At 36.0% G+C, this 27052-nt stretch overlaps 2 protein-coding genes and 1 long non-coding RNA gene across 9 annotated transcripts in view; 1 reads left to right on the top strand and 2 right to left on the bottom strand.

The window, feature by feature from the left end:
* The window catches only part of elmo1 (engulfment and cell motility 1 (ced-12 homolog, C. elegans)), a 59781-nt gene extending 44379 nt beyond the window's left edge, over window positions 1-15402 (top strand). For 6 of the 7 annotated variants that reach the window (XM_077742942.1, XM_077742946.1, XM_077742945.1 and 3 more), the window contains 7 exons: window positions 427-563; window positions 4703-4866; window positions 12311-12423; window positions 12740-12847; window positions 12922-13004; window positions 13076-13153; window positions 14625-15402. In XM_077742942.1, the coding sequence (XP_077599068.1) occupies window positions 427-563; window positions 4703-4866; window positions 12311-12423; window positions 12740-12847; window positions 12922-13004; window positions 13076-13153; window positions 14625-14825 (884 nt within the window). In that variant the 3' untranslated portion in view covers window positions 14826-15402. Of the gene's footprint in view, window positions 1-426; window positions 564-2233; window positions 2491-4702; window positions 4867-12310; window positions 12424-12739; window positions 12848-12921; window positions 13005-13075; window positions 13154-14624 lie in introns of those variants that run through there. The other variant, XM_077742948.1, reaches the window with a different exon arrangement.
* LOC144214516 (uncharacterized) lies at window positions 1714-2533 on the bottom strand. The gene is made up of 2 exons (XR_013330242.1): window positions 2371-2533; window positions 1714-2252 (listed from the first exon to the last, which is right to left on the bottom strand). It is a non-coding gene; the product is annotated as an uncharacterized LOC144214516 (long non-coding RNA).
* pex1 (peroxisomal biogenesis factor 1) lies at window positions 14473-26759 on the bottom strand. The gene is made up of 26 exons (XM_077742954.1): window positions 26555-26759; window positions 24960-25109; window positions 24815-24898; window positions 24626-24740; window positions 23207-23805; window positions 23007-23126; window positions 22792-22915; window positions 22607-22713; window positions 22466-22545; window positions 22248-22383; window positions 21837-21933; window positions 21593-21763; window positions 21362-21516; window positions 20555-20744; window positions 20293-20459; window positions 19751-19885; window positions 18904-18968; window positions 18557-18699; window positions 18395-18498; window positions 18109-18270; window positions 17483-17698; window positions 16505-16657; window positions 16300-16430; window positions 16137-16226; window positions 14954-15005; window positions 14473-14741 (listed from the first exon to the last, which is right to left on the bottom strand). Exons 1-24 carry the CDS (start codon window positions 26654-26656, stop codon window positions 16154-16156), a joined length of 3579 nt encoding a protein of 1192 aa, XP_077599080.1. The 5' UTR covers window positions 26657-26759; the 3' UTR covers window positions 14473-14741; window positions 14954-15005; window positions 16137-16153.
* Window positions 26760-27052: the final 293 nt, after the last annotated feature.

Consider the following 27052-nt stretch of genomic DNA (forward strand, 5'->3'; position numbering starts at 1 on the left):
AGACCCTCAATGTCAATTAACGAGTAAAGAGTTTTTCCCAAAATAATTTTTAAAAATGCACATTCTATGGTGGCCATTGCTAGATCATTAATAATTTGATCAAAATGTATTGCCACCCAAACGATGAATCAAAATACTAACCATTTACTAGCATAACTCCCAAATACAGTACTCTGTGTACAGCAATTATTTGAACACAAACAGGGCGTGCTAACACATCTACATTGTAATAGTACTCAAGCGTATGTATATTCTTTATCCTCGCCACAGAATAGTAAATGTTAGTTGGTGTTGCTACCTTTCACACTCCATCGATGGAATGGAGAACATATTTTTGATGGACTTTTTGTCCGTCTAACCTTCGCATTAAATGTGTTGTCATGAGTTGTCAAGTGAATATGATTTTCTATCCTTTTTTTAATGCAGCGGGCGAGAACTGCCACGACTTCCATCCGATGTTCTTTACACACGACCGCTCCTTCGAAGAGTTCTTCTGCATCTGCATCCAGCTGCTCAATAAGACTTGGAAGGAGATGAGGGCCACCAGTGAGGACTTCAATAAGGTGTGTGTCACTCACGCACCAAGCTAATAGAGGCAGTGATTTCGATTACAAAATGTAAAAGGTCTTCTAAGGGAAGCTCGGTTTACATCGAAAAAATATCAAAGAAATACCAAATACCATATCGATGTTGCGTACCTTAAAAAAAAGAAGTTTTTTAATAGTTTGTTTTAGTCTTTAACTGTCATTGACAATGATGGACATCCAATCATAAAGAGTCGTTCAGTCGTCGAGTGACTATATTTTTCCAATTGAATATTAGATTAACATACACATATACATATACACATATACACATATACATATACACATATACACATATACATATACACATATACATATACACACATATACAGTTACACATATACATATACATATTCACATATACTTATATACATACATATACACCTATACACATATGTACATATATATACACATACACATATATACATACATATACATATAGATACATATACATACATATACATATACATACATATACATACATATACATACACATACATAAACACATACTTATATACATACATATACACATACATATACACATTTACACATATACATACATATACACATATATACATATATACACATACATATACACATATATACATATATACACATACATATACACATATATACATATATACACATACATATACACATATACATGTATACATATACATACATATACATACATATACATATACATACATATACATACATATACATACATATACATACATATACATACATATACATACATATACATACATATAGATACACATACATATACATATACATACATATACATACATATACATACTTATACATACATATACATACATATACATACATATACATACATAAACACATACATATATACATACATATACATATAGATACATAAACACATACATATATACATACATATACACGTACACATATACATATACATACACATACACGTTTACATATACAGTTGAAGTTCAGTATGAATACTTATGGATACTGATATTTTCCATAGTTTTGACAAGCCTATTAGAGACATACAGCTCATCAGTCCTGAAAATCCAGTTGAATTTAGCTGAAAGGCGTATCAATTATAAGAAAACCTAACAAAAACAGTCATGAAGAGATTTTCAGTTCTTTTTAATCATAAATTACGCCCACAAAACTCAAAAGAAATGCCCCAAAAAGCCACTAGAAGCCATTTTGGTTCAAAGCGGCCATTTAAAAGCTTCTAATAGCCACCTTGTCTTACTGTATTAGCAAATAGACATGTGTTTCATTCATAATGCAAAAGTGCAATATAATCCATCTCATTGTCGGCGCGTCGACTGCGGTGCTTGCTTTTAACGGCCGACGCTAATAGCACCGACTGGCAGGCAGCTGCTCCGTCGCCATAGCGACCCTCCTCCAATTACGACGGCGATGTTAGACGCCATCCGGGCCGCACGCTGTATTGTATTGTTACCATGTTTGCGCGAGCATCTCCATCCTTCCCTCTCTCCATCTCCTCTAAGAGGTAGAGCAAACCCCCCCCCTGCCCCCCACCCTCACACATGTAGATCATGTGATCCTCTGGCTGCATCACAATTGGCGTGTGTGGCGGTGGCGTGCGTCCAATCAGGGATCTTAAGCCCAGAGATCAACATAAGGCTGATGCTTTCGCTGAGAAAGAGAGAGAGAAAGAGAGAGAGAGGGAAAGGAAACAAGGCAGGTAGAGCATTGGACATTTTCCGACTTCCGAGGGAATACAATCAAGAGGCAAAAAATATAAAAACAATACCCGAACCGCCTCCGCCGCCATCCGCTAGACGGCCATCTGCCTCCTCGCCATCCCCTTCGTCCACAGAGCCGCCGGAATAGTCCGGATTTGGTCGCACGCTCGCAACCATGGAGCCGACATGTGAGTAAAAAAAAAAAGCATGCATGAGGTGAAGGAAGCGGGGGAGGGGGGGGGGGGGGGGGGCAAATCGACCGCGCCTGATAGGGTGGGGGGGGGGGGGGGTTGTCTTACCTGGAGGAAGATGGAGGATGGTTATCGCTATCGACCCAAATTGTAATATAATCTGATGGATTAGCGCGCTGTGTGGGGAGGGGGGGGGGGGGGATTTTGTCATGATTGGGATTACTAAAAACCCACACACACGCACGGGGGCGCGTTTGTTACCTCAGGAATTTTGTGGTGGTGTTGGTCCACGTTTTATCTATTCATGGATGTTTTTATCCAGAGGGAGAGAGAGAGGGAAGGGGTCAACAAGGGATTAGCGTGAGTGAGTGAGCCCACTGCGCCGACTCTCTACTTTCTATTTTCATGCTGGTTTGATTAGATTAGATGAGATAACTTTATTCATTCGGGGAATTTGGTGTTCATGAGTCCATTTTTGCTTGATTTGGGGTTAATGGTTTAAAAAAAGAATTAGCAGAAAGAAACTTAGCTAATAGAACAAAGAAAGTTGGAAATCCATTCAAGTACAAAGGAAAATACAAAGGAAAGTATTAAGAAATATTAAAAAAATAGATATAGAAAAGCTGTAAAACAATAGAAGGTAAGTAATATAGTAAGGCTATTTTTTTTTAAATTGCGACCATGTATAATAAGTCTTTTTATTCATAAACAACGACCAAGTACCACATAAATATTCTCAAATATATCTGACTACACACATAGTTCAATATGATACTTTTGAGCTGATTAACCTTCAAAAAAATTCAATCTGGTACTATTTGTTGCTCCATACACCCTAAATACTTTGCTTTTCTCAATTTTTTTACGTATTATTCCTCAACAGAGCCCGTTAACAAAAAAAAACTTTCATTTTTCCCCCTTTTCCACAGTGTAGTAGCAAAACTCCCACCACTGTGATCCCCTTTTCTCTTTTTCTGCACTGTGATGGTTTTGCAGCATCTTTTGCTTCTTCTAACTCTTCCTTCCTTCCTGCCTGCCCAGCCCACCTCTCCCTCCTTTGTTGCATTCAGACGGGCTATTTTTATCACCCTGCTTCACCTCCCACTCCCTCTGTGAGCTTCTCTCTTGCTGCTCGTTTTTTTTTCGGTCTTTTCATTCAACTTCTGCGCCTTGGGTTCTTTTTTAACAAATTTTTTAATGATTTGAAACCCTAGTGCGTTCACTATGTGCAACTAACAATAAGCCCACTTTTTTCCTTTGTATTAGTCACTAATACTAATATTTGGTGCAAAAAATGAGTAAATTATCAAAATGTTTATTAACAGAATTTTCCTTCTACATTATGAACAATATATTATGAACAAGAGAATAACATAAGAACATAAATAAATGTCAATTCATGTTGTCTGCACCTACTAAAACACTGGTCCCCCTAGCGAATACCACAAGAGCTACAAATTTTAAAGAAAATTCATATTTTTTAATACAATGCAGCTTTCTTCCCCGGGCCGTACCAAACCACCAGACGGGCCGGATCCGGCCCGGGGGCCGTATGTTTGACACCCCTGGCGTATACTAATATTTTAACACGCCAGACTAGCCCGAGATCATCATCAGCATTTTCCTCTTTATTCTGTTTGCATGCATCAATGCTCTTTATTGTATGTTTCTTTGCATGCTGGAATATAGCTTAGTCTCATCATTCATTTTAATGATGCTCCTTCAGTTGTGTAGTGGAGATCCAATGTGACACACTCGTGGTAGCTTGGGTGGGACATAACATGAGCTGTTTTGATTGGTGTTTTAATACCATGTGACAACAGGAAATGTGTAGCAGAAAATTCTAATAATGACATGAGAACACATTTTGAGCCTCGATTTTTAATGTAAAATTTATGGGTATTTATGCATATACAGTACATGTGGCTATTTACAAGTAATTTAAAGGAATGGAAATTGAAAGAGAGCTGTATGTTTACTTACATGTTTTTTGTAATCTGTTCACAGCTGAGCCAATGACATTTTAAAGGTGAAAATTTAGCAAACGATTTGAAAGGATTATTCACGCCACCCTTGTGCATTCTCCCACTTATTTGCGATTAGTTTCAGGGAGGGTAGTCTGTGGAGGGAGGCTCTCCGACACCGTTACGATGCTCGACTCTGCAGTTTGACTTCCTGTCACTCATCCCGCTTCTTCCTGTGGTTGTAGGTCATGCAGGTGGTGCGGGAGCAGATCATGCGAGCGCTGACACTGAAGCCTAACTCACTGGACCAGTTCAAGAGTCGCCTACAGAACCTGAGTTACGCCGAGATACTCAAAATACGACAGTCGGAGAGGATGAATCAGGAGGACTTCCAGTCCCGCCCCATCCTGTGAGTATGCCGAACACACGACAAAAAAGTGCAATTTGTATGTAGTAGAATGGGGTTGGTTGTCACACTTGCTACAACTCAACCACAGGAAGGCAGTGTCGTGTAAGAGCGGGATTGAAACACATTCATACATATACATGCGTGTATGCACATGTCTATGTACATACATGCATGTGCATGTATGTACATGTCTATGTACATGCATGTGCATGTATGTACATACATGCATACATGTATTGATGTACATGCATGCATACATGTATTGATGTACATACATGCATACATGTACGCATGTGCATACAGGCATACATGTATGTATGTGTGTTTGTGTGTGTGTGTATATATGTATGTATGTATATGTATGTACGTATATGTTTGTACATATGTATGTATGATTGTGCATATGTATGTATGTACATACATATGTATGTATGTATGTTTGTATGTATGTATGTATGTATGTATGTATGTATGTATGTATGTATGTATGTATGCACACACATACATATGTATGTATGTACACACATACATATGTATGTATGTACACACATACATATGTATGTACACACATACATATGTATGTATGTACACACATACATATGTATGAATGTACACACATACATATGTATGTACACACATACATATGTATGTATGTACACACATACATATGTATGTATGTACACACATACATATGTATGTATGTACACACATACATATGTATGTATGTACACACATATGTACGTATGTACATACTTGTGTACGTATGTACATACTTATGTATGTATGTACATACTTATGTATGTATGTATGTACATATGTATGTATGTACATACTTATGTATGTATGTATGTACATACTTATGTATGTATGTACATACTTATGTATGTATGTACATACTTATGTATATATGTACGTACATATGAATGTATGTCGTTTTTTTAAAGAAAAAAGCCTTACTATACTATGTTGTTTTTTTTGAAGAAAAAAGCCTTACTATATATACTGTTGTTTTTTTTAAGAAAAAAGCCTTACTATACTATGTCGTTTTTTGAAGAGAAAAAGCCTTACTATACTATGTCGTTTTTTTGAAGAAAAAAGCCTTACTATACTATGTCGTTTTTTGAAGAAAAAAGCCTTACTCTACTAGGTCGTTTTTTTGAAGAAAAAAGCCTTACTATACTATGTCGTTTTTTTTTAAGAAAAATGCCTTACTATACTATGTCGTTTTTTGAAGAAAAAAGCCTTACTATACTATGTCGTTTTTTAAAGAAAAAAGCCTTATTATACTATGTTGTTTTTTTTAAAGAAAAAAGCCTTACTATACTATGTCGTTTTTTGAAGAAATAAGCCTTACTATACTATGTCGTTTTTTTGAAGAAAAAAGCCTTACTATACTATGTCGTTTTTTTTGAAGAAAAAAGCCTTACTATACTATGTCGTTTTTTTTGAAGAAAAAAGCCTTACTATATATACTGTTGTTTTTTTTTAAGAAAAAAGCCTTACTATACTATGTCGTTTTTTGAAGAGAAAAAGCCTTACTATACTATGTCGTTTTTTTGAAGAAAAAAGCCTTACTATACTATGTCGTTTTTTTGAAGAAAAAAACCTTACTATATATACTATGTCGTTTTTTTGAAGAAAAAAGCCTTACAATACTATGTCGTTTTTTTTAAGAAAAAAGCCTTACTATACTATGTCGTTTTTTTAAGAAAAAAGCCTTCCTATACTATGTCGTTTTTTTTGAAGAAAAAAGCCTTACTATACTATGTCGTTTTTTTTTAAGAAAAAAGCCTTACTATACTATGTCGTTTTTTGAAGAAAAAAAGCCTTACTATACTATGTCGTTTTTTTTTAAGAAAAAAGCCTTACTATACTATGTCGTTTTTTTAAGAAAAAAGCCTTACTATACTATGTCGTTTTTTGAAGAAATAAGCCTTACTATACTATGTCGTTTTTTTGAAGAAAAAAGCCTTACTATACTATGTCGTTTTTTTTGAAGAAATAAGCCTTACTATACTATGTCGTTTTTTTGAAGAAAAAAGCCTTACTATACTATGTCGTTTTTTTGAAGAAAAAAGCCTTACTATACTATGTCGTTTTTTTTGAAGAAAAAAGCCTTACTATACTATGTCGTTTTTTGAAGAAAAAAGCCTTACTATACTATGTCGTTTTTTGAAGAAAAAAAGCCTTACTATACTATGTCGTTTTTTTAAGAAAAAAGCCTTACTATACTATGTCATTTTTTTAAGAAAAAAGCCTTACTATACTATGTCGTTTTTTTAAGAAAAAAGCCTTACTATACTATGTCGTTTTTTTGAAGAAAAAAGCCTTACTATACTATGTCGTTTTTTTAAGAAAAAAGCCTTACTATACTATGTCGTTTTTTTAAGAAAAAAGCCTTACTATACTATGTCGTTTTTTTGAAGAAAAAAGCCTTACTATACTATGTCGTTTTTTTGAAGAAAAAAGCCTTACTATACTATGTCGTTTTTTTGAAGAAAAAAGCCTTACTATACTATGTCGTTTTTTTAAGAAAAATGCCTTCCTATACTATGTCGTTTTTTGAAGAAAAAAGCCTTACTATACTATGTCGTTTTTTTAAGAAAAAAGCCTTACTATACTATGTCGTTTTTTGAAGAAATAAGCCTTACTATACTATGTCGTTTTTTTGAAGAAAAAAGCCTTACTATACTATGTCGTTTTTTTAAGAAAAAAGCCTTACTATACTATGTCGTTTTTTTTGAAGAAAAAAGCCTTACTATACTATGTCGTTTTTTGAAGAAAAAAGCCTTACTATACTATGTCGTTTTTTTGAAGAAAAAAACCTTACTATATATACTATGTCGTTTTTTTGAAGAAAAAAGCCTTACAATACTATGTCGTTTTTTTTAAGAAAAAAGCCTTACTATACTATGTCGTTTTTTTAAGAAAAAAGCCTTCCTATACTATGTCGTTTTTTTTGAAGAAAAAAGCCTTACTATACTATGTCGTTTTTTTTTAAGAAAAAAGCCTTACTATACTATGTCGTTTTTTAAAGAAAAAAGCCTTATTATACTATGTTGTTTTTTTTAAAGAAAAAAGCCTTACTATACTATGTCGTTTTTTGAAGAAATAAGCCTTACTATACTATGTCGTTTTTTTGAAGAAAAAAGCCTTACTATACTATGTCGTTTTTTTGAAGAAAAAAACCTTACTATATATACTATGTCGTTTTTTTGAAGAAAAAAGCCTTACAATACTATGTCGTTTTTTTTAAGAAAAAAGCCTTACTATACTATGTCGTTTTTTTAAGAAAAAAGCCTTACTATACTATGTCGTTTTTTGAAGAAATAAGCCTTACTATACTATGTCGTTTTTTGAAGAAAAAAGCCTTACTATACTATGTCGTTTTTTTTTAAGAAAAAAGCCTTACTATACTATGTCGTTTTTTTTAAAGAAAAAAGCCTTACTATACTATGTCGTTTTTTGAAGAAAAAAGCCTTACTATACTATGTCGTTTTTTGAAGAAAAAAAGCCTTACTATACTATGTCGTTTTTTTAAGAAAAAAGCCTTACTATACTATGTCGTTTTTTTTTCAGAAAAATGCCTTACTATACTATGTCGTTTTTTTAAGAAAAAAGCCTTACTATACTATGTCGTTTTTTGAAGAAATAAGCCTTACTATACTATGTCGTTTTTTGAAGAAAAAAGCCTTACTATACTATGTCGTTTTTTTTGAAGAAAAAAGCCTTACTATACTATGTCGTTTTTTTTGAAGAAAAAAGCCTTACTATACTATGTCGTTTTTTGAAGAAAAAAGCCTTACTATACTATGTCGTTTTTTGAAGAAAAAAAGCCTTACTATACTGTCGTTTTTTGAAGAAAAAAGCCTTACTATACTATGTCGTTTTTTGAAGAAAAAAAGCCTTACTATACTATGTCGTTTTTTTAAGAAAAAAGCCTTACTATACTATGTCGTTTTTTGAAGAAAAAAGCCTTACTATACTATGTCGTTTTTTAAAGAAAAAAGTCTTATTATGCTATGTCGTTTTTTTTAAAGAAAAAAGCCTTACTATACTATGTCGTTTTTTGAAGAAAAAAGCCTTACTATACTATGTCGTTTTTTTGAAGAAAAATGCCTTACTATACTGTTGTTTTTTGAAGAAAAAAGCCTTACTATACTATGTCGTTTTTTAAGAAAAAAGCCTTACTATACTATGTCGTTTTTGAAGAAAAATGCCTTACTATACTATGTCGTTTTTTAAGAAAAAAGCCTTACTATACTATGTCGTTTTTGAAGAAAAATGCCTTACTATACTATGTCGTTTTTTAAGAAAAAAGCCTTACTATACTATGTCGTTTTTGAAGAAAAATGCCTTACTATACTATGTCGTTTTTGAAGAAAAATGCCTTACTATACTATGTCGTTTTTTTTAAGAAAAATGCCTTACTATACTATGTATGTACATAGATATGTATGTACATACATATATATGTAGGTACATACATATGTATGTATGTACATATGTATGTATGTACATATGTATGTATGTACATATGTATGTATGTATGTACATATGTATGTATGTACATATGTATGTATGTACTTACATCTGTATGTATGTACATACATCTGTATGTATGTACATATGTATGTATGTACATACTTATGTATGTATGTACATACTTATGTATGTACATACTTATATATGTATGAACATACTTATGTATGTATGTACATACTTATGTATGTATGTACATACTTATGTATGTATGTACATACTTATGTATGTATGTACATACATATATATACGTACATATATACATATGTATGTATGCACATACATATGTATGTACATACTTTTGTATGTACATACTTATGTATGTATGTACATACTTATGTATGTATGTACATACTTATGTATGTATGTACATACTTATGTATGTATGTACATACTTATGTATGTATGTACATACTTATGTATGTATGTACATACTTATGAATGTATTTACATACTTATGTATGTATGTACATACTTATGTATGTATGTACATACTTATATATGTATGTATATATGTATGTACGCACTTATGTATGTATGTACATACTTATGTATGTATGTACATACTTATGTATGTATGTACATACTTATGTATGTATGTACATATGTATGTATGTACATACTTATGTATGTATGTACATACTTATGTATGTATGTACATACTTATGTATGTATGTACATACTTATGTATGTATGTACATACTTATGTATGTATGTATACTTATGTATGTACATACTTATGTATGTATGTACATACTTATGTATGTATGTACATACTTATGTATGTATGTACATACTTATGTATGTATGTACATACTTATGTATGTATGTACATATGTATGTATGTACATACTTATGTATGCATGTACATACTTATGTATGCATGTACATACTTATGTATGCATGTACATACTTATGAATGTATGTACATACTTATGTATGCATGTACGTACATACGTACATACATGTATGCATGTATGTACACACGTACATACATGTATGCATGTGTGTACACATGTACATACATGTATGCATGTATGTACACACGTACATACAAGTATGCATGTATGTACACACGTACATACAAGTATGCATGTATATACACACATACATACAAGTATGCATGTATATACACACATACATGTATGTATGCATGTATGTACATACATACATGTATGCATGTATGTACATACATACATACATGTATGCATGTATGTACATACATACATACATGTATGTATGCATGTATGTACATACATACATACATGTATGTATGCATGTATGTACATACATACATGTATGTATGCATGTATGTACATACATACATGTATGTATGCATGTATGTACATACATACATGTATGCATGTATGTACATACATACATGTATGTATGTACATACATACATGCATGTATGAACATACATACATGTATGCATGTATGAACATACATACATGTATGCATGTATGAACATACATACATGTATGCATGTATGAACATACATACATGTATGCATGTATGAACATACATACATGTATGCATGTATGAACATACATACATGTATGCATGTATGAACATACATACATGTATGCATGTATGAACATACATACATGTATGCATGTATGAACATACATACATGTATGCATGTATGAACATACATACATGTATGCATGTATGAACATACATACATGTATGCATGTATGAACATACATACATGTATGCATGTATGAACATACATACATGTATGCATGTATGAACATACATACATACATACATGTATGCATGTATGTACATACATACATACATGTATGCATGTATGTACATACATACATACATACATGTATGCATGTATGTACATACATACATACATACATGTATGCATGTATGTACATACATACATACATACATGTATGCATGTATGAACATACATACATACATGTATGCATGTATGTACATACATACATGTATGCATGTATGTACATACATACATGTATGCATGTATGAACATACATACATACATGTATGCATGTATGAACATACATACATACATGTATGCATGTATGTACATACATACATGTATGCATGTATGTACATACATACATGTATGCATGTATGAACATACATACATGTATGCATGTATGTACATACATACATGTATGTATGCATGTATGTACATACATACATGTATGTATGCATGTATGTACATACATACATGTATGTATGCATGTATGTACATACATACATGTATGTATGCATGTATGTACATACGTACATGTATGTATGCATGTATGTACATACATACATGTATGTTTGTACATACATGTATGTTTGTACATACACACATGTATGTATGTACATACACACATGTATGTTTGTAAATACATACATATATGTTTGTACATACATACATGTATGTTTGTACATACATACATGTATGTATGTACATACATACATGTATGTTTGTACATACATACATGTATGTTTGTACATACATACATGTATGTTTGTACATACATACATGTATGTATGTACATACATACATGTATGTATGTACATACATACATGCATACATGTATGTATGTATGTACATACAGAGATGCATACATGTATGTGTATACATACATGCATGTATGCGTACGTACGTACATTCCTACACACATGTGCATGCATACAATTGCCTAAAATTGTACTGTTTTGTTGAGCCAACAATGTGGAACTTAATGCGATTCAATGGAAATGAAAAGTATCAAGATCAAATGCTCTTTATTTAGATAATTTGGCAAAAACACCCAACCACAATGGAAATGGGTGTCACTGCCTATGACTGATCGTTGATGATTTCTCTGGAATTGTGGCAACCAACCAACTTCTTTTTTATTCTGGCACATTTGTGCACTTGGCGCAGGGAGCTGAGGGAGAAGATCCAGCCAGAGATAATGGAGCTGATCAAACAACAGAGGCTTAATCGACTGTGTGAAGGAACGTGCTTCAGGAAGATTAGCAGTCGCAGGAGACAAGGTGAGCTCACATCTTCAGACTCACTTACCAGCGTCCTCCACACCACCCACGAATCCGTCTGCTCCTGTGGATAAGCGCCAGCAAAGGCGTCTTTGCAGGTGTGCGTTACCTGGAAGAAAACTCGTCCTGACACATTAGCTTATCCCTACACAAACAGTTAATTTAACAGTGCACCTGACTTTACTTTTTTGGCAGATTAGAGTGATAGAGCGGAAAGCTAGTGTAGCATAACACTTGAAAATATCAATAATGACATATAGATTACCTCTTTTAAAGTCATAAGATTATTTTTTTCTGGTCTCTGTCCCACTTTCAGACAAATTCTGGTACTGCCGATTGTCCCCCAACCACAAGGTCCTCCACTATGGGGACCTGGAGGAAAGTCCCCAGGGGGAGGTACCTCACGACTCTCTGCAGGACAAACGTGAGCGCCAGCATTTTGCCTAAAGTGACACATTGAGACAGTAGAGTTTAACCACAATTGGCATTTCTCCCCAGTGCCCGTGGCAGACATTAAAGCCGTCATCACGGGAAAAGACTGTCCTCACATGAAAGAGAAGGGTGCCCTCAAGCAGAACAAGGTAGGCTGACAAAGATCAGCAACGACCGAGAAGATCGATTAACCTATCATCATAACTCTTTTTAACTGCAGGAGGTGTTGGAGTTGGCCTTCTCAATTCTTTACGAGTCAGACGAGTATTTAAACTTTATCGCTCCGGACAAGCACGAGGTGAGATGTGATTTGCAATAGTGTCTTTACAGACTGAGAAATGCCATTCAAAGAAAAGGCATTTTGTGTGTTAGAGTATGCTAGGACTCAGTCGCCGAAAACAATGCAGCGGGCCTCCAAAAATTACGACTTGGTACATAAAAATGTCAAGAAAAAGGACTGAATGTGGGTTTGTTTCCTTGGGAGGACTACACAGGAAGGTTTTCCAAATCAGCTCCACGGTTTTAAAATGATTGGCCTATGAAATGGGATCAAACAGTTTGGAATACTCTGTATTTGTGGGCCAAACTCAATGGAAAATCTGCACTTAACAGGTAAAAGTTTGCTTTGTCTAAGATTTTAGGTTCTACTCAAAATATCTGACCTCATGTTGTAGTTGGGCTTAGGTATACTACCCTAAAAACGTTTGATCTCGGGAAGTAAGCAGGGTCGAGCCTGGTTAGTACTTGGATGGCAATATCAGGTGCTGTAACCTCTTATGTTCCCAAGGGAAATTAGCTCAGTTGTTCGTGCCTCGCAGCTTTGATGCCGTGGGTTCAAATCCCGGCCTGGGGATACTAGTTGTTGTAAACTCTTCTGTTACGAAGCGAAATTAGCTCGAGTGGTAAAGTGCTCGCTTAGCATTCTGCTTATCACATGCTAAGCGAGCACTTTGACACTTGAGCTACTTCCCCTTTGTAACATAAGAGTTTACAGCACCTGGTATTCCCAGGCCGGGATTTGAACCCAGGACACCAAAGCTGTGAGGCTGACTCAATAACAAGTGAACTAATTCCTCTTGGTAACATAAGGGGTTACAGAACCTGGTATTCCTATCCAAGTACTAACCAGGCTCGACCCCACTTACCTTCTAAGACCAACGTTTCAGTGTAGTATGCTATGAGCCCAACTAGAACATGAGGTTAGATATTTTCAGTAGAACATAAAATCTTAGAAAAAGCAAACTTTTACCTGTTTAGTGCAGAATCTTCATTGAGTTTGGCCCCCAAATACAGCTTGTTCCAAAATGTTTGACCCCATTTGGTAGGCCAATCATTTTGAAACAGTGGAGCTGGTTCTTGAAACCTTTCTGCATAGTCCCCAGAAGAGCAAGTGTGAAAACAAACCCACATTCCAGTTCTTTTCTTACCTTTTTTTGCTGCCAAGTCCACATTTTTGAAGGCACGTTGCACTATCTTCTGTGACTGAGTCCAAGCATACTCAACACCCAAAATGCCTTTTCTTAGAACTGCATTTCCAAACCTAAAAAGACAGAAATACAAAACATTATACACAAAAACTTGCAACGTTTTTACATACACTGTGAAACTTTGAAATCCTAGTATTACTCAAAAAACATGACGGTACTAATGACTTAAATTAGCATCTCAAAAAATCGTTTTATTGATTCCATCAGGACATCACTCTATTTGCATTCATATTACAGTGAAAAGAAAAAAAAGACGTATCTTACTGGTACTTTTGCCTACAGTACTGCGTATGGACTGACGGTTTGAACGCACTCCTGGGCAAAGAGATGACCAGCGACTACACCAAATCCGACATGGACACGCTGCTCTCCATGGAGATGAAGCTACGCTTACTTGACCTGGAAAACATTCAGATTCCTGAAGCTCCACCCCCTATTCCCAAAGAGCCCAGCAATTATGACTTTGTTTACGATTGTAACTAGCTTTTGCTTTCGCCCTGCTGTACTCACTGGACCCCCTTACCCCCTTAAAACTGGACGATTCCACAAACTGTGAGTTTTTTTTTTTTAATCTTTGGCCATGGGGATGAGAAGAAACCAAGAAGTCTTACCTTAAAATTGAGAAATTCCGCTGTTTTTCCTTCTGATTCGTCCTCAGGGCTTCTGTGCAGGGAAGAGCGGCCATGTTAGATGTAGTCCATTCATTTCTTTTCACATGACAAACGAGTTCCACCGTAATCGTGGCAGCTAAATGTTTTTTTTTTCTTCTTCTTCCCCCCTGAAGCCCACAAAAATCTCACTTCTCGTCCAAACAAGACTGTTACAACTTTTGTTGTCACAAAATTCCCTTAAACGACTGCTGTACGCCACATTCCTGAGCAATATTTACTTTATCATTTTGTGTTTCTAATTGTAAAAGCTGTCAATGAAGAAGATATTTGGGAGGAAAGGGAAGCTTATGTCTTAAAAAAAAAATTGAAAGTTAATGTATTGATTTTATTTAAAAAGATCATGGTTGTGATTTCTAGTATGATTTTTTTTATATAAATATATATATATATATATATATATATATATATACACACTATACAGTATTTACATCTACCTACACATTGTTCCTATTCCCTTCCTATTTAAAACCAGTCACATTTTGTCTTTAGGATTTTTCAAAGTCCCACAAAACTGCTGTTTACATTAAAGGTTGAAAGAAGTGAATTTCTCTGTTTTTAGTGACATATTAAACATAGTGTGCAGAAACGGTAAAAATAAAGCTTTGATAGGGTTGAATTATCATTAGCAGTTAAGTCATATGCCACTATAAAAGGCCTGCTTAAGGTACTTAGCAATTATATGATGACTTTAAACAATTATATTGCATCAAAACAAAACGTTCTAATTGTAATCATTAAAAAGAGAAAAGTAAGGCCTTTTAATTAATTTCAATTCAACTAATTTGCAGTAAGGAATTATTTAACAAGTATATAACTGTTTTAAAAACAAACCTCTTTTAGATCCAATAAATCCTTTTAAAAGTGAATTTTGTGATGAATTTAAACAATGATATTGCATCAATACAATAAGTTCTAATTGTGCTATCATTAAAAAGTGATTATTTCCCCAGTTATAGAAAACTAAGGCCTTTTAATTACTTTTTAATTCAACTAATTTGCAGTAAACAATTATTTAACTGTATATAACTAATGTAAAAAAACCCCAAAGTGAATTATGCGTTACCAACAGTGCTTAGCAATGGCTCTATATATAATGTAAAGCAATTAAGGATAAATAACTGACCTTTTTTGGTGAGATAATCACGCTAACGTCACACGTTGTCCTGGTTGGTACACTTGTGTGCTTGTTCTGCCTCCCGAAAAAGCGTCATACCTGAAAAAAAACACATGATACACACATTAACTTGGTTAGCATTTCCAAGATGAGCAGTTTTTGTGCCACGCACAGAATTTGGTATCTGTTCCAATCGTCCTTTCCGAGCGACGGCCCGGTGGCGTCCAACGCGGCCAGCACGTGGCAACGCCGCAGCAGGATACCCGGCTGTTTGGCTTTGGACTGGACACGCACTCGTTCCCCCTGAGCGGACACATTCACAGTGTGTACACGAATGCAACACAGTGGAGAAAATGTAAAAAAGGTAGTTTGCATACGTTGGCTCTGCGGTGGTTTAGCTCGATGCACGCCACTTCATGCTGAAGGCGTTGTTGCTGTTCATGACTGAGAGACTGGAAACCAGTCTTGAGAGAGGGCATGGCGAGGGGGGGATGTGACCAACTGGATTCAGGGGTGGCTACTTCTCTGTCCTGTATGGAAAGAGGGGAGTGTTTGTTGTCAATGTCATATTTACGACACCATTGTGAGGAGAAGCGGATCAGAAAATGTATGAATATTATGATCTCATTCACTTTTGGTGCCATGTGGATTTATTGTATTCGTATTGATAGTAATAGATGTAGAAATTATATATGAACTCCCATTAACAGCAATAGTTACCCGATACATTTTGACAGGGAAGAGCTGGCAGCCAAAGAGTCATTAAAAAATAATAATTGGATACAAAAATGTTTTTAATTTTTTTTAAACAATGCTTTTTTGCCATTTTGGAATTCTAAGTGCTTCTTAAAAAGGTTAAGGTAAATAAACCCATTTTCCTTCATTTAACTTATCTATACAACTATATCTTCATAGCAAATATTTTCAGTTTTAAATAGAATAAATATTCTAAATAATAATCCCAGTTTTATGTTTTTTTATAGATTAAATCTTGTTAATCCTTCAAAAAATTAAAAAAACAAACAAAACAAAAAACACTTCACAATTAAATGTATGCCCACCCTTGATAATGTTGAATTCATTTAACTTATCTATTTAAGTATATCTTCAAAGCAAATATTTCTATTTTTTTTTTTTTAAGATGAAACTTTAAAATGAATTAAAGAGAATAATCCCAGTTTTCTCAGTTTTTCTTTTAATACAATCAATGCCTATATTTCCTTGTCAAAGTGGATTGGACTTTTAGTGCCATCAATGACAGTTAATACGTTAAACGAGTACTCTATTGAGGATTAAGTATTACTTTAGGGGTTTTGAATTTTTTAGTAACGACTAAAAATCTAATAAACACTCACTTCACCAGATTCCAACTCCAAGGAGGTTCCAAAGTATATCCTCCAGGCGTCAGCAGCATTTTCTTGTTTTTGCTGTCCATTCAAATGCAGTACGTTGGCAGATTCGGGACATTTGCCATCGTCCCCTTCTTCGTCCTCCTCATCCATGAGGTCTTCGGAACCGCTACTGTTGTTTGGGAACATCATGGAGGACAGACTCATGTCACATGTCGTCTCCTGAAACCATGAGGACGTGGTTAAATGGAAGCAGGACAGTTTTAAAAAAGTCAAAATATTAAACCGCAAGCAATCCAACTGTGACTATTTGAATATTTATGAGTTTTAAATGACCTCCTTTGGTTACTTGATCAAGTATTCTATATATTATTTAACATTTGTAAATGGAACTGAAGTTTTTGATGGATTTTTTTTTCTAATTTTGGAGCTTCATGGTCTCTACAGTGGACAGTTACCCAAAAATTAGCAATAATTAACACTTTGTGTGTTGAGTGACTATTTTTGCCATGAAACAAACCTCAAATATTAGCTTCTTCTAAAAATGAAATGATATTTTGTGTATCACAAGCAGGGGGATCATTACAAATCCATACAATGTTAAAAGTTAATTTTTTTAAATCGTCACTTACATCTAGACAGCTATTTAATGTCTCCAGCTGGGCGTTATAGAGGAGCGCTTTCAAATCGGCGCCAGTGAATCCATCAGTCTCCTCCGCCACATTTCCCAGGTCCACGTCAGGTGCCAAAGAGATGCCGGTGCTCAAAATCTTGAGGATGGCTAAGCGGTCCTCCTACATGTGCACGAGGACGTTAAATCCAGAGTATTTATATGGTAAAATCCACTTAACAGTAAGAGTCAATAGTATCCAAAGAGTTACAAAGGAAAGGGAGTAACTTGCTGCCATATTATCAAACCTTTCCAGGTGGGGGGCAGTAGATCGACTTGTCGAGACGTCCTGGACGCAGCAGAGCTGGATCGATTAGATCCGGGCGACTGGTGGCGGCCAATACGTAAACACCTGAGGGGAAAGACATTAGTAGCACGCCCCCTGATTTTTTTTTTGAACGCAAACGCACCTTGGAGTCCCTCTGCGCCGTCCAACTGAGTTAGCAATTGGTTGACGACACGGTCGGTGACACCGGTGCTGTCGTGACCCCTCCTGGGCGCCAAGGAATCGAACTCATCAAAGAAGACCACACAAGGCTGGGCGGCCTGAGCCCTGTTAATCAAGATAAAGTTGATTTGAATATGCATCTAAACGCCAATACTAAATTAAATGGATGGACGATTATGTGTTGGTGCCATCTAGTGGAGCTGTTCATTGATTTGTAACTTTATTAATCAAGGTTACATTTGGCAGAGATGCCTATGAAGTCCTCTTATGAGAAATGGTGGAGTAGTGTGCTGCAATTATCTTCCTCACCTGTGGAAGACATCTCGAACCGCTTTTTCGCTTGCACCAATGTATTTACTGAGGAGTTCTGGACCCTGAAACACACAAACACATGAAAATAAGGAAAATCATTTAACAAAACAAACAAAACAACAATTGCTTGAAAGCCACTAACAAACAAACACCAACAGTTGCGGACATACACAAACACAAAAACACATTAAGAGAAACAAAGTTAAAAAAAAAAGAAGTGTGTGGCTCAAGTTTTTTTAACTAGGTCTACAATGTCTTGTATTGTGTCTGTCTTGCTACTGCAACCAAGACATTTCCCGAATATGGGATGAAATAAAGTTCTAACCAAACCTAATAGCAGCACCTGATAACATGCATGAATAAACTGTCAAACACGCATCCACTAGTTCAGAAACTAAAACACACGTAGAGTAATACAGTCATTCCCATATCATAACATTTAATCGACCATATTTAACAGATTTTTTTAATTTAAGTATAAATTCCAGAAGTTTCATGTGTTTTTGATTCATGACTTTGCGGCTATTTTTTGGAACTTTATAACTTGCCATTAAAAAAGTACATCCGTCAAACCCATAAATAAAACAATTACAAAGTTAAAAAACGAAGAAATGTTTTCTTATAGTGAGAAAAATGCGGTACTATATCCAAGATATCACATTGTAATTCTCAAAACTTTGTGTGTTGTCTGTCTAAATTAAAAGCCTTCAAATGATTTAATCCTGTCACTGAAAAGTTTGATTTGAGTTTTATGAAGAGTACATTTTTTTACAATAAATTTTGCCCTGTTGATTTATCTCATCTAAAAGTGTATTTTTTAGGTGATACTAGCACAAATGCATACCTTAATACTAATGAAGTTCATGCCACTGTCTTTGGCCACGGCTCGTGCCAGTAACGTCTTCCCAGTGCCCGGCGCTCCGTAAAGCAGAACTCCCGACCGATGTCGGATGGGGAGCTTGGAGAACAGGACAGGATACTGAAAACACCAGGCTCATTGTTAGCACATTTGCAAGTGAACTACAGTGCTACCTCTACTTACAAAATTTTCAAGCGATGAAACATTTTGATATCCGAATGACTGTTCCAATATCAAAGTTCCGAAATCCACCAAAACGTAAATTATTGTTGCCAATGAAATGAATAGGCAGGGCTTGTTATTCATCAAAAAAAACAGAAGGTTTTCTCACATTTCTTGTACAATTTTGGGAAACTGATCATTTTTAAAGGATTTAGTTGGTATTTTTTTTAAAGGACTATTAGGGAATTTACATATAAAGTACTGATCTACTTACGAAAAATCCAGGTAACAAAATAAACTTGTGGAACCAATTAATTTTGTAATTAGAAGTACCACTCGATTTGTTTTAACATCTTTCGGCTAACCTTGGCAGGGAGCAAGATGGTGTCCATCAACTGCTGCCGCACCTCGGCAAGCCCCCCTACAGACTCCAGCCCCTCTCCGCTTGGACTGTGGAGGTCCGCCCCCCATCGGGACGGCGGTGTGAAATCCCTGAGAGCCTCTTTAAAGTCCTGCTGCAACAAAGACGAAACTGCAAAATAGACAAGAGTGCCAAAAGTGGAGATTTAAAAAATGAAAATGAACAAACTTGTATGAGGGACTTATTAGAGTATATCAGTACTTTACCAGCATTGTAATTTTGTAGTTGGCGAGCAGCATTAGAATGCAAGGCTCGTTCCAAGAGTAGCAGCAAATCTTGAGGCAAGTATCCGTCTGTCTCCTTTGCAACATTTGACAGATCCAAGTTGACAGAATTGGAATGACGCGAGCCACATCTCGTTTCAATGGCACGACAAAGTATGTCACTTCTCTGGGCCTACACAAACATAACAGACAGAAAAAAAATTAGATTGTTTAACTTGTGAGTCGCATTATATCTCAGCGTCATAATTCACCAACATTTTATTTGGGAAAATATTAAATGCAGTCACACTTTTGATTAGGCTATTACAAAATTACGAAATCACCTCAAATTAATACTCATGATCAATCATTTTGAAGGATATAAGTGAGTCACAAATCTGTAGTTTTTAGATGTGCACGCCAGTCATATTATACAATTCACACAGTTTTTCGGGTGTGTAAGAATTGTGTATTATTCTTTTGAGCCTAAGGGACTGGGACTAAGCAGTATGAGTGTGTATATATATTTTTTTTTTCTAAAGTGACAAAAACAGGGTAAGACAGATGCCAGTCATAAAAAACAGAGACGCTAGTGAAAAACAGAAATAAATTGAAAAAGTTTCTTCAATGGATAACCAACAACTCAAAAGTGGGACAGCGAGAAAGAAACAAACATGCCTGAATTGACAGATTGACACCGAAAAGATACTGTAGACACAAATTAAAAAGTTTACACAAGATGGACAAATACTGCAGATAGACAGAAAATACAAAACAAAAACACACAGACAGACAGAAACTAGGATCTACCTGGTCAGGTGGCTTTATGTGAGTAAAACCCTGAAAGAAATGCCTTCCTTGCACTTGAGTAAGTGTGCTGTGTAAGGAGCGTTCATTCTCGCTGGTCACTATCAAACAAATCTGGGCGTCATATTCGACCATCTCATCCACTATGTCCATTAAACCTACAAAGAAAAATGCTTGATTACCCACAAAAGATGAGGAAAACAGCAGTAACTTAAAATGTATGGTTTTACATACTCTGTGCAACATGTTGGTGAAGCAGCTCCTCAGGTCCTTCTTCATTCTCGGGTGAGGTGGGCGCTCTGGCCACGTGGTCCAAATCATCTAACAGAACCACAGAGGGCTGTCTCCATTCCGCCTCGTTGAAAATGTCCCGTAATGTCCGGCGAATTGTCTCTGCTCTTTTGCCTGGAGAAACCAAATGGTATGAAGGAAAATTAAAAAAAGGTCTAACGAAAGGGTGGTAAAAGTAGTAGAGCACCTTGTAGCATTTTACAGTCCAAAACCTCCACATGTGCATCCACGTCTTCTGCTGCTTTCCTGCAGAGGGCGCGAGACAAGGCGCTTTTGCCGCTACCCTAAAGAAAACATGTGAACTTTATTAGGGACATACTTGATACCCAATTCAAACCATACCTGTATTTTATTCGTTTCTTGATCATTTCAAATTGTGTATACCGTATAACAACTTTTTTAAGTACGTTTTTCTAAAAAACAATCTTGTTTTACCCATTTTGACTCTAATCCGGATCCCCTTTCACATGTCCGCCTTTTCACTATATAGATATAGCGCGTCAGCAAGCAATGTACCCACTTTGTATGTGATCATATTAGTTTCAGTTTGTGTAGTTCAATCTCAATGCAACTGAAAGTAAATCTAATTTATTCCAACCTGAGCACCAGTTATAAGCAGCGCGCCCCCTTTGAGTCCTCGTCCAATGACTCCAAGCAAGTCTCTGGACAAAGGAGAAGCCAGCAGACTGTACGAGATGAACTCAAAGCTGCTCCGGATCAGCTCGTCCACACCCCTGACAGAATATAGGGGAAAAAAATATGAATGAATAACAATAACCCAAAACACGCTATGATAAATTGGAATTCCAGACTGACCCGAGAGAAGAAAGTGGCAAAAGCTCTTGTTTTGGTGGCTCAATTTCAACTGGTGATGCAGAAGTTGGTTCTCGTACTACCTGAACACGAATACTTATGAGATGATGATGGCTATTTATTAATAGAACATATCCAGACAACCTGTATATGTTTCTTCTGTAAATATGAAGGTGAAAGGAAGAATAGCTGGTCAAGTGGTTCACTCTCAGGTTCTGGTTTGAGCACTGTGGCAGTGAACTCCAACTTGTCTAGGGGGGGAAAAAAGGTGTTATGTCATTGCAATAATCATAACATAATGTTGATCTAAACGTGAAGATATAAATCACCATCAGTCGCGTGTAGGAGGACGGTGCCAACTCGTGGTGTCAAGCACGCCAAAGGTTGGTGGGTCTGAGTGTGGAGCCAGCTCAAGAACGCTGTCTGTATATCGTCGTCTTCCTCCGCCTCAGTCTAAAATCGGGAAAAAAAAGGTATTCATTAGCAGCGCCAATTCTGTAAATATATCTAAAAAACAGCATGAGCAAAAATCCTTTAAACCTACTAGTGTTTTTTGAGGCTGTAGTTGAATAGCGGACGCTATTTTAACCATTGACGTCACTGGCTTTATTCTTACGATGGAATGTGGGAGGATTTGGAGTCTTGCAGCCAATACGGGAGGAATCTGTAGTACAATCAAAAGCCCAAATATAACAAAAGAATAAGCAGCGATAAGAGTGTATCGGTAGGATTTGTCAGTCTCACCCAGACTGACCCGCAGTGGATTGTTGCTTCCGTGTTTCTTAGCTCGTCAATCTCATGGCAAACTAAGCGTACTAGCGTTGTGGCCTCCTGTTTCAGCTCTTGATCTTTGACCTCCTCTACTCTATCTGCCGCTGTTTTCTTTTTCTCTTCCTTGGCTTTCTCTTTCGGCGAGGGTATTTTGGATAGAAGGCCGTACGTCAGTTCCGGCTTACTTGCAGCCACGTCTAAATCCGACGTGGAACTCCGCGGGAAGATATGAAGAACGCCAGGCGCCACGTGACTGGCGGTGGTTAGGCAAGGAGGAGATGAACCGCATACTCTGTAGAGAGCGTCCGGCAGCAGAATAGGGACCTCCGGTACGGACGGGACTTCCCTAACTGGGTGGCTCGAGCCTTTCGTCAAGTAGGTAAACAGACTTTTAATGCCACCCCACTCCTGAGTTGGAGGTGGTAAGGTTTGCAAAGGGGGTTTAGCTGTAGAAGGGGCATCCAAATTGCTGTAATGAGGCGCCTCGGGGCGGCTGGTATGTTTCTTAGGGGTCACAATGAGCTCTGTGAAGGTCTCCAGGCGACCATAAGGCACTGAAGGTAACAAGGAAGCTGCGGGAAAGGAGGACAAGATTGTGGTTTAGTTGGGGATTGAAGGAGTTTTTGGCAGTAGTATGTTGCAATCATTGATAAAATATATATATATATGTTATATATTTTGATATCATGTAGGTTTGGCTTTTCTGATTTAGCAACTGAACTAAAATCAGTTCAATGAACTTGTAGAACTTGAAGATTTATCATATATTGATAATGTTATTAGGTTTTCTTAACATTGTTGGTTTTTTTATTCATGAAAAACTACTATTCCTTGAATATTGAGCACATTGACACAATACTTCATTCTTACAAAAAAATGGTCTGACTATTAAGTACCAGTATATTACAAGAGAAAATCACTGAAAATTATTTTCCCCACTTAATAAAATCAGAATCTAATTCTGGATAATCGAGTTGCACTTTACGGTAAAAAATAATTACTTAATTGTTGTAAAGTTAAGACTTTCTTTTCTTTGTTGTTAAACAAAAAGTCCAAACGGTAATCCCTCAAATATTGCGGTCAATCTAGACCAGACATGGCCGCGATAATCCAAAAATCGCAAATTAGGGCCACCCCTATTATAACTACCTATTTTTCTAAAAATGTTTTTAATTTATTTTTCTTAAGTGCCGAGTCCTTGTAGCAAGCTGAAGGCAGTGGCTTTCGCTTGTGAGTTTCAGCCTGGATTTTTACATTTTTTATGAACTTAGAAAAAAAAATAATAATAATAGCAGAATAAAAATCGCAATGAAGTGAATTGGCGATAAGTGAAGTCGCAATAATTGAGGGAAGTCTGTTTATTGTATGTTTTTGTTTGTTTGTTTTTGTTACCTATCTGGATGTATATAACTGTATAGCTGTCCACCCACACAGGCAAGACAGCATCCGGGTATACCACTCTAATCTGATCCAGAAAATGCTCCTCAAGCACACCACTATGGAGCTCCTGAAAAAGTCAGTACACACAAATATCAATCATGACGCAAAATTTTTGCTTCAAAAAGCCACCGTAGAACATACCAAAATCTCCCAGTCATCAGCCGAAAGTGGTTCCACAAACACTTGATGCACCGATGATACTTGCGGACACACCCTCACAAAACCCTGAGAAACAACACCGCCATCAACCTTGTGTGGTTGCATAAAAAAAAGCTGATTTATTTACCTCTTCTCCTTCCAGCAGGCCCAACTTCTCTGCGAGATGCCTGCATAGCTCCACCTGGTGGCTGTCAAAGTTGGAGGAGTTGCGGTTAAGAGTCCAGCTGAGGAAAACAGGAGGTCCATCATGACTCCAGGACAACTCCAAAGCCTGGTTCTATGAAACAAAACGCTGAAGTTACTACACAAGTCTAAATGAAACAGGAATAACATAAATACAGTATTCCCTCAATTTTCACGGTTAATCCGTACCATAACCATGCGTATCAAGTCAGTTTCCATGAAATAGGAAATTTATACATATACACACTATAGTATAGAGCAGGGTTGTCAAACTCCTTTTGGTCTGCGGGCCGAATACAGCTTAATTTGAGATCAAGCGGGCCGGACCAATAAACTCATTGCAAAATTACATAGAACTAACAATAAGTCCACTTTTTTCCTTGGTATCCGTCACTAATACTAATAATTAGTGCAAATAATGAGTAAATTATCAAAATGTTTATGAACAGAATTTTCCTTTTACATTATGAACAATATATTATGACCAAGAGAATAACATAACAACATAAATAAATGTCAAATCATGTTGTCTGCACGTACCAAAACACTGCGCCCCAAGTGGAGAATACAAGAACTACACATTTTAAAGAAAATTCATATTTTTTTCATACAATGCAGCTTTCTTCCTCGGGCCGTACCAAACCACCAGACGGTCCGGATCTGGCCCGCGGGCCGTATGTTTGACACCACTGGTATAGAGCATACATAACATTTCGATTTTTAAAAATAATCTTCCCACACAATTATTGTAGGGTTAGGACGCAAACATTGAACTGCAAAATGACAAGGGAACACTGTTGTATTGTACATACATAAAAGTGATGAGTTCAATTTTTATAACAATTATTGTGGTAATCATAACTTACACACTTTAAAATAAACTACACTATAATGACAATGGTTGCAAATTTCCCCTCCATGCTCACAAAAGGGACTATTTCATCTTGTAGTACTTTTGCCTTGATTCATTTAAACCTCCTGGTAGATCATGAGCAAAAGGGTTATCCAATTGCAGTGAAGATGGAAGACAAGTGATTTTTTTAACAAGTGGGTGTTAAAACAATGAAATTGCTGATGAATGATCCATTGCAGTAAAGATTAACATGTGACGTGCAAGAATTTTTGGGATTGTTTTGAACGGGATTGATGGAAATATGGAACTGTCCCTGTTAATGTGGTGTCATTTAAAACTTTATTGAGCAATCGCTTTTCATTAAATAATAAGAAACATCCATAACCTTAGATCCACGTCTATGTGATGACAGTTTTGGCGAATTATTATCATGAATAATGAATGTAATCATGGAATGTTAATAGAATTACATATTAACGTTTAAATGATTAAAATCGAAATGCCAGTCGGGTAACTCCTACAATTGACAACAATAGACGTCCAATTTTTTTACATTGAGACTGGATGACTTTCAGCCACTCACTTTTGGACTGTATCGGAGGTCAACGCATTCAGATTACTAATGTCAGGCGCGTCTCAAATAGTAAACTAATGCGGAAATCCTAGGCGATCTGTAGTTAGCTTACCTCGATCAGAGACAGATGAGATATTAACTTTGCAGGAACATGGAGGAAACAGTTTTTAGCGTTGTTAAATACAACCGTTACGGGTTGAATTCCGCTAAACATTTTGTCTTCCGCATGGATAAATGTTACACAGGCGAAGTTACTTTGGCTGATGAGTAAAACCACTCCATTCGTGCGCTCTGGCTGCGATTGGCTTAGAAGGAGGAAGCTCAGTTGGAGTTTTCAAAACAAACCTCATTCGTTTAGACGCCCACTTCAAAGCCGCTTCAGAAACTGAGCAAGAGCTACATTATTTTGAAGTGTAGTGAAAGGAAAGGTTATTTCCGCCAAAATAGCAGGAAGAAGTCATCAAAACATTCGTCAAGGCGTTTTCAAAAGTAAAACCTTTGTGATTAAAGTCATTTATTTCTTAAATAGAAAAATAGTTTTAAGGCCAATTTTGATATTTACATTATTTAATTTCCTCATCCAATAGTATTTACAGAATAAGACATTAGG

The sequence above is a fragment of the Stigmatopora nigra genome, chromosome 21 (assembly GCF_051989575.1).
Source record: "Stigmatopora nigra isolate UIUO_SnigA chromosome 21, RoL_Snig_1.1, whole genome shotgun sequence".
Classification (NCBI taxonomy): Eukaryota; Metazoa; Chordata; class Actinopteri; order Syngnathiformes; family Syngnathidae; genus Stigmatopora; species Stigmatopora nigra.

What these genes read in the sequence shown, in the direction of transcription:
- pex1 (XM_077742954.1), bottom strand. Translation starts at nt 26,656, where the DNA reads ATGTTTAGCGGAATTCAACCCGTAACGGTTGTATTTAACAACGCTAAA. An exon ending in TCACCAACATGTTGCACAGA is followed by an intron (nt 21,517 to 21,592) that starts GTATGTAAAACC and finishes TTTTCTTTGTAG; the next exon opens with GTTTAATGGACATAGTGGAT. An exon ending in GTTCGAGATGTCTTCCACAG is followed by an intron (nt 18,700 to 18,903) that starts GTGAGGAAGATA and finishes CTTGATTAACAG; the next exon opens with GGCTCAGGCCGCCCAGCCTT.